This window comes from Salvia miltiorrhiza, chromosome 8 (genome assembly GCF_028751815.1).
Source record: "Salvia miltiorrhiza cultivar Shanhuang (shh) chromosome 8, IMPLAD_Smil_shh, whole genome shotgun sequence".
Classification (NCBI taxonomy): domain Eukaryota; kingdom Viridiplantae; phylum Streptophyta; class Magnoliopsida; order Lamiales; family Lamiaceae; genus Salvia; species Salvia miltiorrhiza.
The window spans coordinates 4,255,286-4,268,968 of NC_080394.1; the positions used below are offsets into that span (position 1 = coordinate 4,255,286).

General features: G+C 38.4%; 1 protein-coding gene across 1 annotated transcript; it reads right to left on the reverse strand.

Moving 5' to 3' along the window:
- Window positions 1–1,951: 1,951 nt before the first annotated feature.
- LOC131000167 (premnaspirodiene oxygenase-like) lies at window positions 1,952–4,013 on the reverse strand. The gene is made up of 2 exons (XM_057925944.1): window positions 3,114–4,013; window positions 1,952–2,783 (listed from the first exon to the last, which is right to left on the reverse strand). The coding sequence occupies exons 1-2, from the start codon at window positions 4,011–4,013 to the stop codon at window positions 2,154–2,156; spliced, it is 1,530 nt and encodes a 509-aa protein (XP_057781927.1). The 3' UTR covers window positions 1,952–2,153.
- Window positions 4,014–13,683: the final 9,670 nt, after the last annotated feature.

Below are 13,683 nucleotides of genomic sequence, written 5' to 3' on the forward strand. Positions count from 1 at the left end.
ATATAATAACCAAAGCAACAAGCATCAACACAAAAGCAACGATTACAATCTCAAATCCTCCACTGTTATCGCAAAAAAAAAAAAAAAAAAATAGAAAGGGAGTGAGGCAAACCTGAAAAAATAGTGAAAACAGTAGCTAATTCCCAAATAATGGCGAGATGATTGGACTTAGGGTTGATCAATCTCCAAACGAAGCATCTGATGTTAGATCCGGTGGTCGAAGGCGGAGGTGATGAAAAAGTGGCGGTGGTCGACGGCGGTGGACGATGGTGGCTGGTTGACGGATGTCGGCGGCGACTGGAATGGGGGATTTTTGGAGTGTAGTCGGTGGCGGTGGATGTGGTGAGTGGGTCGGAGACAGTGGACGGTGGTAGCTGGGTCGAAGTCGGTGGACGAAGGTGGCTGGCTGATAGGGGCGGTGGAGTGTGGACGGTGGTAGCTGGGTCGAAGTCGGTGGACGGAGGTGGGTGGCTGACAGAGGCGGTGGAGTGTGGACGGCAGCTACCGGAATTGGGATTTAGGGATTTGAAAATTTTGAAGAATATAAGAACGAAGGGGATTTTGATTTAATTATCTTGTGACTGAAATATTCTGTTCTAAAAATTTGTATCTTATTTATTTAATTTTTTTTTTTGAGGAAAAAGAGATACTATAATCTTATTGATCACAAGAACATGGAAGATGAAGATGACCCACCGCAAAAGACGGGGGTTCATTCCAAACATGATGTGAAATATCTCTCGAAGCTTTAGCTTGACAATGAGCAATAATATTACGCTCACGCTTGATCCAACGCAAATAGACGTCCGGCATCGAAGAGAGCTCAACTCGACAAGAAGAAGCAATGCAGCCTAACTCCAAAATGTTCCTCTCAGTCGAGAACAAAGCATCACACGCCCTTTCACAATTCGACTCGACCGACTCGACCACACCTTTTTGAAAACCCAAAATCTTAATCCACGACAAATTCTTATTTATTTATTTAATTAGATTTATTATCTTGCGATGGAAAGAAGGCGTAAAGTTTTCAATTCTTTTTTATAATAATTTTAATTTTACGAGTTGAGATAAAATAATCTATCGTTAGAATTTAAATAAATTTTTGAATTTTTTATATTAAGATTTGAGACGGAAAATTTCATCGCAAAATCGTAGAGATGGAATTTCCATCTCAAAATTCCGTCATAGAATTTCGGCTACAACCATGTGAAATTTCTGTCGTAAAATCCATCGTAGTGTGCGACTCATTCGCTTTTCTATCACTAAATCCGTCGCTAGAAACATATTTTTTTGTAGTACAAAACTAATAATGCACCATGATTTACTTTAAACTCAATCACTGAACAAAAAGAAAATTAAACTACATTTTAAAATGACTTTGTAATAAAAATTAATTATAAATAGTGTCTATAATTAGAACGTATATAAAGTAAATGATTGAGGATGCGTTCATTTTTGTTGTAAATTTATCATGAGAAAAATAATATTAAAAAAATCTACTTTTAATTAAATCTCTCTTTTCTTTTCATGTGTCTGCCTGGGCGGACACATGATCTAGCCACCCATCATTTATATGTATTCTTGACTGATAGCTGTCAAATCGGTCAAATGTGTAAGACTTTCACAAAAAACCAAGCAAACCCATCAAATCAAAGGGTATTTAAAGAATAGGGCATAGAATGCTTATATTTATAAAAGATGGCATTTTTACTATAAAACTTAAGGAATAGAGCATTTTAAATTTTCACTCATATATATAATTGGGGTATGAGAAGTAAAACAAATATATTAACTTATACTCTCTCTATTCCCCATATTATGCATATCTTTTTATTTTTGGTAGATCCCCAAATTTATGCACACTTTATTTTTGGACACTACCTCACACATAATTTTCGCAATTTTACTCTTGTAACTTGCACTATTTAACAATACCCTCAATGTAGGACTCTTTTGTAACTATCAATATTCCAAACAACTTTTTATTAAAATTCGTGCCGTCGTCAATTATACATATTTATGGGGGACGGAGGGAGTATAATATTGTAAGGACAATATATATTTGATACGACGGGCCTACTAAAATTTATTTATTATAGAAATCAAAGTCTGGGGCCAGAAGCCTCGGTTTTGAATCTATGGTGTTTAAAAATTTATTCATTCGGCAACGATTGATGGGGAGTTGCAACGACGACCAAATCCTTTTCTGGCCCTGCAACCGCAGAGGTCTGAGGAATGTTCAAATCTTGGGCATGGACACCATGAGGGAGTTTCCAGTCGAAGTGATGAAGAAGATGAGCTAAAATGAACGAAACACCAACCCACCCAAATGTTACTCCTGCACAAATTCTTTTCCCACTCCCAAATGGTAGATATCGAGAATCACTTCCTGTGATATCCAAGGATGCCTCATTTGCAAATCGTTCAGGTTTGAAGCTTTCGGAATCAGTCCAATACTTAGGATCTCTATGCATCGCCCACGCGTTCACAACCACATTGCTTTTCGCAGGTATGGTGTATCCTCCTATTTTGCACTTCTCCCTCGATAATCGGGGGATGAGGGTACATGGAGGATGCAACCTTAGAGTCTCCATGATCACAAGCCTTAAGTAGTTTAGTTTCTGAATATCCTCTTCTTCCATGCTATGAGTGTTGCCTTTTTCCTTCACAACTTTTCTTATTTCAGCTTGCGCTTTGGCCATCACTTGTGGATGCCTTAATAGTTCTGTCATTGCCCAATGCACGGTTGACGATGATGTATCAGTTCCAGCGTGGAGCATGTCCTGCATTATGCATAACAAAAATACGTACTCGTGTAATTAGAAATGAGACTACTTGACTTGACACCTACGTATATCGTATACGATGTGATACTTCCTCCGTCCACAAATTAAAGAATGTGTGGTGGAGTGGATCGGAGGACACAGATTTTAATAAAAAAGTTGGAAGATGTGATTTTAGTGTTAAATGGTGGATATTTTGTAAATATTGAGTGTGAATGAGGTTTAAAGTATAAAGGATATTTCTAAAAAAGAAAAAACACACAATCTTTGTGAACGGACGAAAATAGTAATAAACACACAATGTTTGTGGACGGAGGGAGTATGACTTACTAATATTATGCCTTTGATGTCGACATAGTTGATTGGGAACTTCATCCCTCCACTTTCCTTAATCCCGAGCAAAACATCTACCAAATCTTTGTTGTCAAACACTCCATTACCTCTCCTAGAATCCTTCCGATTTGTTTCGTGGTCGTCGATGATGCCATCAAGAATCACATTAATCTGGCGACGCATCCTTATAAATCTCAGCTTAGTCCTCCAACTCAGCGCTTGAGCTATCTTGGAAGATGGAAAGATATCTGAAACTGGAGAGGTGGCGCTCAAGCCAATGGCTTCTTTCACTAACCAGGGCACTGAATCTTTATCCTTGCACACCTTCCCAAACGCAGTTCTACAAATGATGGAGCTCATAAATGAGATGATCTTCTCAGTTAGATTCACGGGCTCTCCGGCAGAGACACGGATAGAATCAACAAGATGAGAAACCTCATCGTTCCTGATGGAGCAGAAGGAACGCACGTTTTTAGTGCTGAGGAGTTCGAGGGTGCATATCTTGCGCATCTGCCTCCAATACTCACCGTATGGGGAAAAAAAGATGTCGGAGTTGTTGAACCAGAATAACATGTTTAGGGGCCTTTCGGCGAAAACGGGATCGTTATCTTTGAGTATTTCTTTGGCAATTTCAGGCGAGGAGACGACGATGATGTCCCTGCTGCCCAGCTTCAAATGCATTATTGGGCCATACTGTTGGGATAGATCTCGGAAACTACGAAAATCCAAACCACTTGAAACGAGGTGCAAGTTTCCGATTATTGGGAGTTTTTTAGGGCCTGGTGGTAGATCAACGCCAACATTTTCGGATTTCTTCCAAATTTTCATCAACAACAACATTACAAGAGGAAGAACCACAGCACAAGTAGTTGTCAACGTCCATTCAACACCCACCATTTTCCCTAAAAACAAAATCACATATATTAGTAACACCCATTCTAGCTGTTTACTTTCATAGATACAATTTGAGACAAACCAAAATAAATGTCTAGCTTACAATTTAATATAATCCGACAATTCAAATTCGTATTAAAATTACTACAATTTGGTTTGTCCACATCAGTATTCCCGCATGCTAAGTAAGCTTAATTTGGCCGAAAATAGAATTAATTCGAGTTAAAATTATTGCAATTAATAAATTGTTGTATTTTTTGATACCTTTTAAAATTCATGTTAAAAATTAGAATTGGTCCAAAATTAGTATATCTATACGCCAATAATCCATAATTAAATTAGAATAAAATTTTGAAGTAGCCAAAATGAAGCATAAAACACAAGTTATGGCACACATTGAAAAAATATAAAATTTGGCCATTTTTATTGATTTAGACGTTTTTACCCTTAATGAGGCGGACCAGGTAGGATCAGGCACGCGGGTCGCGTGCCGAGTCGGGTTAGACACTTATGGCACTATTAGTGCCATAAGTGCCAAGATTTTACTTTGATTTTATTTTGGATTTCCGTTAGCACTTTTGGCATTAGTGCCAAAAGTGCCAACGAAAATCCAAAATAAAACCAAGTAAAATGGTCATTTTGGCACTTATGGCACTAATAGTGCCATAAGTGTCATACGTGCAACAGAAACAACAGTAATAGAATCAAGAAATCATAAATGGATCATCTAAACCCTAAATGGACAATCTAAACCCTAAATCGAATATCTAAATCATAAATGGATAATATAAACCCTAAATGGAACATCTAAACCCTACGGGGAAGTGTTTAAAATTTTTCTTTTGGCACTTATGGCACTATTAGTACCATAAGTGCCAACGGAAAGTCAAAATAAAACCAAGTAATAAAATGATGCGTATGGCACTTATAGCACTATTAGTGCCATAAGTGCCATACGCGCAGCGGGCGCTGGCTTTTCCCCGCGAGCGCGCAACTCACCCATAAGCTTCCAGCGGCCGCGCAATCATTCAGCGGTCGCGCAATCACTCCAGCGGCCGAGTAAAAAGGGCAAATTAGGCATACCACCTAATTAATGACCATATTTTGATGTTTTAAGATTATGAGCCAAAAATTGATTTTCAATCTTCATTAAAGCCATTTGACTATATTGTTTCATTAAATTACCTCAATTGTTATCTTTCTTTATTATAATAGTGGTACTAGTGAAATACCGCTTTGAATTTCAACCGGGTACACGATCGAAATATTACAATAAATATTTTGAGATATTACAACTCAAAATAATTGAAAATATTACAAAGAAAATAATTTGAGAAATTACAACTCAAATAATTTTATACAACTGAAATATACAGTATAAATAAATTATACGTATAAAATAAGTCGAGTCGAGATGAATCTCTTCCCGCAAGAAGATTATCGCCCCGGTAGTGCTCTTCGGTTTAGGCGTATCTTCCCCAAAGGTAAAACGACTTCGTCTCGTCGGATGTAGCACCACTCTGAAAGAATAGCTAGACCGAAGAGACGGTCTCGTCGGCGTATCTTCCCCAAAGGTAAAACGACTTCGTCTCGTCGGATGTAGCACCACAATCCGAAAAAATGGTAATTCTTTCAGAGTGAGATCGGTAGAATAACAGGCTCCTGGTTATTTTTGACATCTTGTTTTCTAGCTATTCTTTCAGAGTGGCTATTGTTCACGGGAGTTGTAATTATATCACTCGCAGGATTCTTTGGGATGATATCTCTTCTTGTATGGTCCCTCAAATGGTGATTCTTGGAGACTTTAACGCTGTGCTTGGAGCTCATGAGCGGCGTGGACGCCGGCTTCCCAGTCGTGTTTCCAGTAGAGATTTTCAAGCTTTCATTGATCGTCATACTCTCATTCAAGCCCCCACCTCTGGGCCTTTTTTTACTTGGACGGACAGGCGTAAATTTCCAATGACTACTGAGTCTGTGCTGGACCGCACTCTTTTCTCCGAGGATTTTGCTGCGCAATGGCACTCTACTGAAAGCCTGGTTTTGCCTCGTCTAGGCTCTGACCATGCTCCTATTTTGCTTAAATGTTCCACTCCTCCTAATACCTCTGGCGCTCGTCCTTTTCGTTTCCTGAACATGTGGAGTTCTCACTCTGATTTTATCCCAATGGTTCAACGTTCTTGGGCCCCTGTTGTTGATTCGAACTGCCCCATGGTGCGTATGATGCTCAAGTTGAAACGTTTGAGGAAGCACCTAAAAATTTGGAATAAATCCACTTTTGGAAACTTCAACACTTCGCTTGAGGAGCTCTATAATAAGCTCTCTTCTCTTCAGGCACATATCGATAATGCAGGCTATTCTGAGGCGCTCTTTGATTAAGAAGTAGAGCTTGAAGCCTCTATCTCGGTCATGCTCTCTCAGAAAGAGGACCTGCTTCGCCAGAAAAGTAGAATTCGATGGCTCCAGGATGGAGATCGAAATACTCAGTTTTATCATAACATGGTGAGAATGAAGCGCGCTAGCCATACCATCAAGCATCTTGAGATTAACGAAGTCCTGGTTGAAAATCATAACACTTTGGCGTCTCATGTGGAAAACTTTTATAAATCTCTTTTTGCGGCGGATTCAAATCCTAGGGCCGATCTTTCGTGGATTACTAATTATATCACCAGTAGCCTCACTTTGGACCAGAAGTCGGCTTTGGTTACTTGTCCGACTGCCACGGAGATAAAAGCGGTGGTCTTTGCTATGAACAAAGATAGCGCTCCAGGCCCGGATGGCTTTGGAGGTACTTTCTATCGTTCCGCCTGGGACATTATTGAGCAGGATTTCACTTCCGCCATCAGAAGATTCTTCACTCATCATTATCTCCCTTCGGGTCTCAATTCGAATACTCTCAGCCTTCTTCCCAAAAAAGTTGATGCCAAGGTTATCTCTGATTATCGGCCCATCGTTCTAGGCAATTTCTTTTTCAAAGTTATTGCCAAGATTCTGGCGATCCGACTAAATGCTGTTGCGGCCACCATCATCTCCAACAATCAGTTTGGCTTTATTTTGGGACGTTCTATTCATGAATGTATCACTCTTGCCTCGGAAGGGGCGAACTGCATGGAGAGGTCTTTTCACGGAAAAAACATGGCTCTTAAAGTCGACATTCATAAGGCCTTTGATACGCTTAGATGGGATTTTCTTCTGTTCGTACTTCAAGAGTTCGGCTTCCCCAATATTTTCTGCTCTTGGATCAAAACTATTCTCAGCTCAGCTCGCATCTCTATTCGGTTCAATGGTGCTCTCTATGGCTATTTCGAATGCGGCAGGGGAGTAAGACAAGGAGATCCCTTGTCTCCCATTCTTTTTGCCTTGGCGGAAGATGTTCTTAGCCGTATTTTTCAGGATGCTGCTAATCGGGGTTTAATCGCCGGCATGCGTTTCTCGAGATCTTTGAGTTTCCCTTCTCATCTGCTTTACGCTGACGATGTCCTCCTGTTCTGTCAGGCCTCAAAGCGCAACTGCATTATGATAGACTCAATTCTTCAGCTATATGCCACGGTCTCTGGTCAATACTGCAACAAGCAGAAGTCTACTCTTTACTTCGGGAAATGGGTGTCTCCTGGGCGACGTTCTCGGCTTCAACGGATTTTAGACTTCAACATTGGCTCCATGCCTTTCACATACTTGGGGGTGCCTATTTTCTCGGGTCGACCTTCTTCGGCTAAGCTTCGACCTATCTTTGATCGGATTCTTGCCCATTTCCCTAGGTGGCAAGGTGGTCAACTCTCTATGGCGGGCAGGCTCTGCTTAGTTTCTTCTGTTATCAACAGTGCTGCGGTACATAGCATGCTTGTTTATAAATGGCCAGCGAAACTTCTGCATGCCCTTGACAGAGCTTGTAAAGCATTCATCTGGACTGGAAGTACTCTGAAGAAACCTTCTTTTTCTGTGAGTTGGAACAGAGCTCGTGCTCTGAAGGAACATGGCGGCATTGGAGTCAAATCTTTCTCTGACATCAATAATAGTTTCATGTTTCGGTTGGGCTGGCATATTATGAACATGAACAGCTTCGGCTATCGGCTGCTTCGTCAAAAATATCTCACTCAGACCATGGATTGGGCTTCCCAATGGGCGAGTTCGTCGATTTGGACTGGTGTGAGAAGGACGATTCGGGAGATTGTTTCGGATACCTTCTGCACGATTGGCACTGGAGATACGATTTATTTTTGGAGAGATAATTGGCTCGGGTATCGGCTGATCGACAAAATTCAAATTCCGGAGTTCATGACACCCTATTTCTCTCAGAAAATTTCAGACTACTACTTTGATAATAAATGGCACCTCACTTCTAGTTTTATACAGTCTTTCTCGCGCATTTCTCTAGACATCATATCTACCCCCATTACTGGATTGGCGGACGACAGATCCTGGACACACTCGGGTTTCGGGAACATTACAGCTGCTTCGGCCTTTGCTCACATTCGACCACATTTCCCTAAGGTCGACTGGGGCTCCTGGATTTGGGCCCCTTTTATCCCCGCTAGGCGATCTCTCTTTGTCTGGCGCACTATTGTTGGCAAGCTTCCTACTTTTGATATGAATCGCCTCTTTGGTATTCAGGGGCCTAACCGCTGCACTTTATGCTCGGCAGCGGAAGAGATGATGGATCACGTTCTGTTGAACTGTCCCTTCTCGGCTTCTATTTGGGCGGATGTCTTTCGTTGGTTTTTGATTGAGCAACCTTTGCCGTTGGACGTGGGCAGCGTGATTCGCTTCTCTATCCACCAGAAGAACAGGAAACAAGTTGGCAATTTGTGGAAAGCTGGGGTGGTCTCTCTCCTCTGGAGTCTCTGGTCTCACCGCAACAACGTCATACACAAAAATTTAGCACCTTCGCGCCACTTGATTCTCAAGCAGGTCCGGGTTTTTCTTTGTGAAGCTGCCAACAATTTTGTCCTTTCTCCTATATTTACGTTGCTTGGCACCTTCCACCGCCGTCTTGGATTAAAATTAATACTGATGGTTCGGTTCGTGAAGGAAGGATTCATGCGGGGGGCGTCTTTAGGAATGCCTTCAATGACGTTCTTGGTTGTTATCATTTCTCAGGCGGCCAGGGGGTTGCATTCGAAGCAGAGCTTTTAGCTATTATTATTGCGATTGAATCTGTGCATCGTGCCAAATGGGACAGAGTTTGGTTTGAGTCGGATTCTTCTTACGTGGTCCAGCTCCTTCAGTCGCTCTCTCAAACGGTTCCTTGGAGATTCAAGCCTCGGTGGCAGCTCGCTCTCTCCAAACTCCATACTTTCACATGGCGCATTTCTCACATTTTTCGTGAGGGCAACAGATCGGCGGATTTTTTGGCTTCTCAAGCTAGGGAAGAGGGTTTTTGGCCTCATGCCATTGCTGGTTTAAATGATTTTCTCAAGGAGGATGTTTCTATTCCCTATTTTACTCGTTTCGCTTAATTTTTTGGGATTTTTTTTTCTTTTTCTCTTCGTTCTGGATCGGTTTTGAGCCGGGAGGCCTAAGGGTAATGGTTCGGCCGGAATCCTTGAGACCTCCTAACTCAGCTCTGTCAACCTTGGTCCTTGACGAGTACTCTTTTTCCTCTACTGTTTTGAGGTTTTAACGAGGCTCGGCCCTTAGTCTGCAGCTTTGTGCTTTCAAGGGTTTTCGGTTTTCCGTTGTTGTTTCTTTTTTTCTTTTTAATAAAATCTTATTTCAGCAGCAGCAGCAGCAGTGTGATAGTATTTTTGATATTTATTAGAAGTAGTATTAGAAAACATATAAAGTTATATGAGCATGTTTCTTTAATTTCTTTTGAACTTATATATTTAAAAAGTTTATTTAGATTCTCATATCACTTTACAATTTATGTACCCGTATATGTTCCGTATCCATTTAAATTTATCAAATATATAGTAATCATATATTAGTCATTGTTAATAATAATTCTTAGATACTAATATATGCGCAGGGACGGAGCCAAGAATTTTATATGGGGGGGGGCGAACTTTTTAAAATCCAAAGTATAAAAACTTGATATATATTTAATATTAATTCATAATACTTCCTCCGTCGTCCACGATAAGTGTGTTGTGGATGAGAGATGTGTATAAACTGAAGAAATGAACCCACCAAGTTGATTGGTTAGATAATTAATAAATAGTTTGAGTTGATTTTTTTGCAAATAGTGTGTGAATAATGATGGTAAAAATATAAAGTTTTATTTCTTACAATGGAAAGACCATACATACCTACTGTATATGGACGAAAATGCCTAAAAGACTACACTTATCGTGGATGGGGAGAGTAATATTTTTGGCACAATTTATAAATATTTTATACATGAATTTTTTAAAAAAAATTATAATGATAAATTATACGGTAGTAATTACTAAGAACAACTAATTTCAAATTTGATCAGTTACATAGAAACAGCGGAATAAACACAAAAGTTTAATATTCTAGTTTTGACTTATGCAACTAATTTCAATTTTGACAATATAATTTTAGTAACTAACATGCATATCTCACTTAATCAAGTCAACACTATCGTTGACATCCACCGTATTCAACCACACAAAGTTTCAAACAAAATCACTTTTTCTCCTCCAAATTAAATTCTATTATTGGTTTTATATATTCAAAGATATAGGGTTATTTATTTAAGTAAAGACCAATCTATTTAAATTGAATTTTAATAATTTGAGACTAGAACTTGAATAATGAGCTTAGAAATTAGTTAATATTATTATGTTATGATCCAATAATTATATGTATACATATACATAAGAAGCCAGAAAATTTAATAATTAGTCTTTTTTTTTAATATATGTTAATATTTTTATTATAAATATTTATAATATGTATACGTATGTATAAAGAAGCCAAAAAATTTGAGGGGCGGCTGCCACCACCTGCCATCCCCTAGCTATGTCTCTGTTGATATACGGACAATTACAACCTATCTGATCATTAGTCACTGGAATTAAGATCATGACTGCAATCCCATTGATTTGAGCTACATATTTTCAAACCAATTTTTCAATCTTGCATCGATTTAAACTGAGATTTCACCTCAAACCCTAACTTCACATCGTCAAATCGGTGCCAGATTAAAAAATTGCTTTAGGGCTTTTATAGTTTGCAGTCAATACGATCGATTGATGATCAGATCAGTCGTAACGTCCTGATTATTACGTCCGAAAAAAATAGGACATGCAGAGAAAATGTATATAAAGTTAATAAAAATAAAGTAAATAAGGAATAGATAAAAAGTAAGAGAAGGATAAAGTAAAGAGATATATAAAAAGGGGTTAGGTTATATTGAGAAGCTCAAATGTGTTGAGAAGTTGAGAAGCAATTTAATAGATGAACATGCCAATTAGTTTTTATGAACACGAGTTTGATCTGGGGTTCGATCATTGGCGGTGACGTATTTTTTAATAAATTAAATAGATTCGTATGTTCGTCAGTTGTATTTGGTATGTTCAAAGAATTTATTTATATAGTGTCTAATTACCATGTTCATCAAAATGTACTAACATGTTCATCTATTACATTGCTTCTCAACTTCTCAACACATTTGAGCTTCTCAATTGAACCAATTCCTATAAAAAGTGGATAAAGTAATTTAATTCCTTTTTCTGGTTGAGACTTTACAAATGGAACGTCTCACAAAGGAAACTATGACGTTATAAATGGGACGAAGGGAGTACTTAAAACGTAGACAAGTTTATGTTTTGGAAAATTACCTTAGTTGTCGAGGGTTTGCAGTTTGTGCGTCGGGATCTTTTTTTTTTTTTTTTCCTTTGTTTTTTAACTTTCTCTTATTTCTCTTCTAAATTCACATCTATTTATAGGAAGCAAAAGAAGATGTAGTAACTGAGTTACATTGTACAAATTGTGACTTGATCCCGATTATTTAGGATTAAACAATTATGACTCGATTAAAATTCGACGGCTCGGCATTTAATTTCATGTTTAGCTTTGACTATTTTTTAGACTTTGAAATGACATTATTTAATATTTTTCTCTTTAATTGAAATAGTACTATATATAATTGATTTATTCTGCCTGAATAATTTAATGATTTATAACATAGTTTTTTTTTGGGTTAATTGCATCAAAATACACAAACTTTAGTCATTTTTTCATTCTGCACACGAATTTTGAAACTTACATTTTTAATCATTAACTTTGCATATGTTCCATTTTTTTTATAAAATTGAATTTCTCCCAATTTGATGCTGATGTGGATCCTATGTGGCAGCTAGAAGTGTACCATTTATTTCATCATCCGGCACATGAAACGGCGTCATTTTTTTAGGGCTAGACCACGTCGTTTTGTCTCAATTGATGAAAATAGGTTTAAATTTCAAAATCGATGCTCATCCCTAACCATAATCGATTAATCCAGATCCTCTCCGGCAACTGCCTCGCCGGAATCAGCATCGCGTGGTGGAGGCGCAACCACAACGCCCACCACATCGCCGTCAACAGCTCGACCACGACCCCGATTTCCAGCACATGCCCTTCTTCGCCGTCTCCACCAAGCTCTTAAGCTCCATCACCTCCTTAATTATACTACAACCGCAAAGTGGAATTCGACAAATTCGCAAGATTCCTGATCAGCAAGCAGCATTGGACATATCAACGTCGTTTTGTATTTCCACGTCAGCTACAATGACACGTGTTACGTACACGGCATGTTTAAAGACACCTCAACTTTCCAGCTGCTGGACTTCAATTTTATGAAAAATAATATTGGAACATATACAAGGTTCATGATTACCAATTTTTTAAATTTCGTTATTCATCAGTATATACTGCCTTGTGATCCTTGTTCATTAGTATATACGTCTTATTCATTGTATTCAGTGTCTTACGAAAAATAAGGGGTCTCACTGGAGCGCACCCCTATATATAAATGCAAGTGATCATGTCATGTTATATAAATTTTGCCAAAATTTTCTACACGTGCTACAAAAAAAAAAAAAAAAAATCACTAGTGACATGAGATTTGGTAGCTACTATGTGTGTCATAATAATTAGTGACATTTGATGATGTAGCTAATCACTAATAGTTACACTTTCAAACGTCATAATTTTTATGTCATGAATATTAGCTACCAATTCCTCATGATACTAATAGAAACTTTTTTGTAGTGATGTACGTGTATCTGTATGGTCTATTTACTCTAAATAAATTTAATTAGAGTTTTATTAATCTATAATTATACTCCAAACTATTTTCGCGCTATATATCAATTACTCCCTCCGTCCCACGAATCTTGACACGTTTTCCTTTTTGGGCCGTCCCATGAATCTTGACACGTTTTCTTTTTGGGTAATAATTATTACCTTCTCTCTCCTACTTTATCACCTTTATTATATTATCTCTCCTACTTTATCACTTTTACTACATTCTCTCTCCTACTTTATCAATTTTATACTTTATTAATTACACACTTAAAACACTAATCTATAACTCCTTAATTCTCGTGCCGAACCCAAACGTGTCAAGACTCGCGGGACGGAGGGAGTATATCTTGAACCATTGAAAATAATTTTTTAAACTTTAAATTAACAATTTTGTATCAAATGTACCCTTCATCTGTCTCCCCCCGCTCTCTTCTCTTGGTACACATGGGTATAATTGTGTCAAGTGTACCTAATGAAT

What these genes read in the sequence shown, in the direction of transcription:
- LOC131000167 (XM_057925944.1), bottom strand. Translation starts at nt 4,013, where the DNA reads ATGGTGGGTGTTGAATGGACGTTGACAACTACTTGTGCTGTGGTTCTT. An exon ending in ACATCAAAGGCATAATATTA is followed by an intron (nt 2,784 to 3,113) that starts GTAAGTCATACT and finishes TGCATAATGCAG; the next exon opens with GACATGCTCCACGCTGGAAC.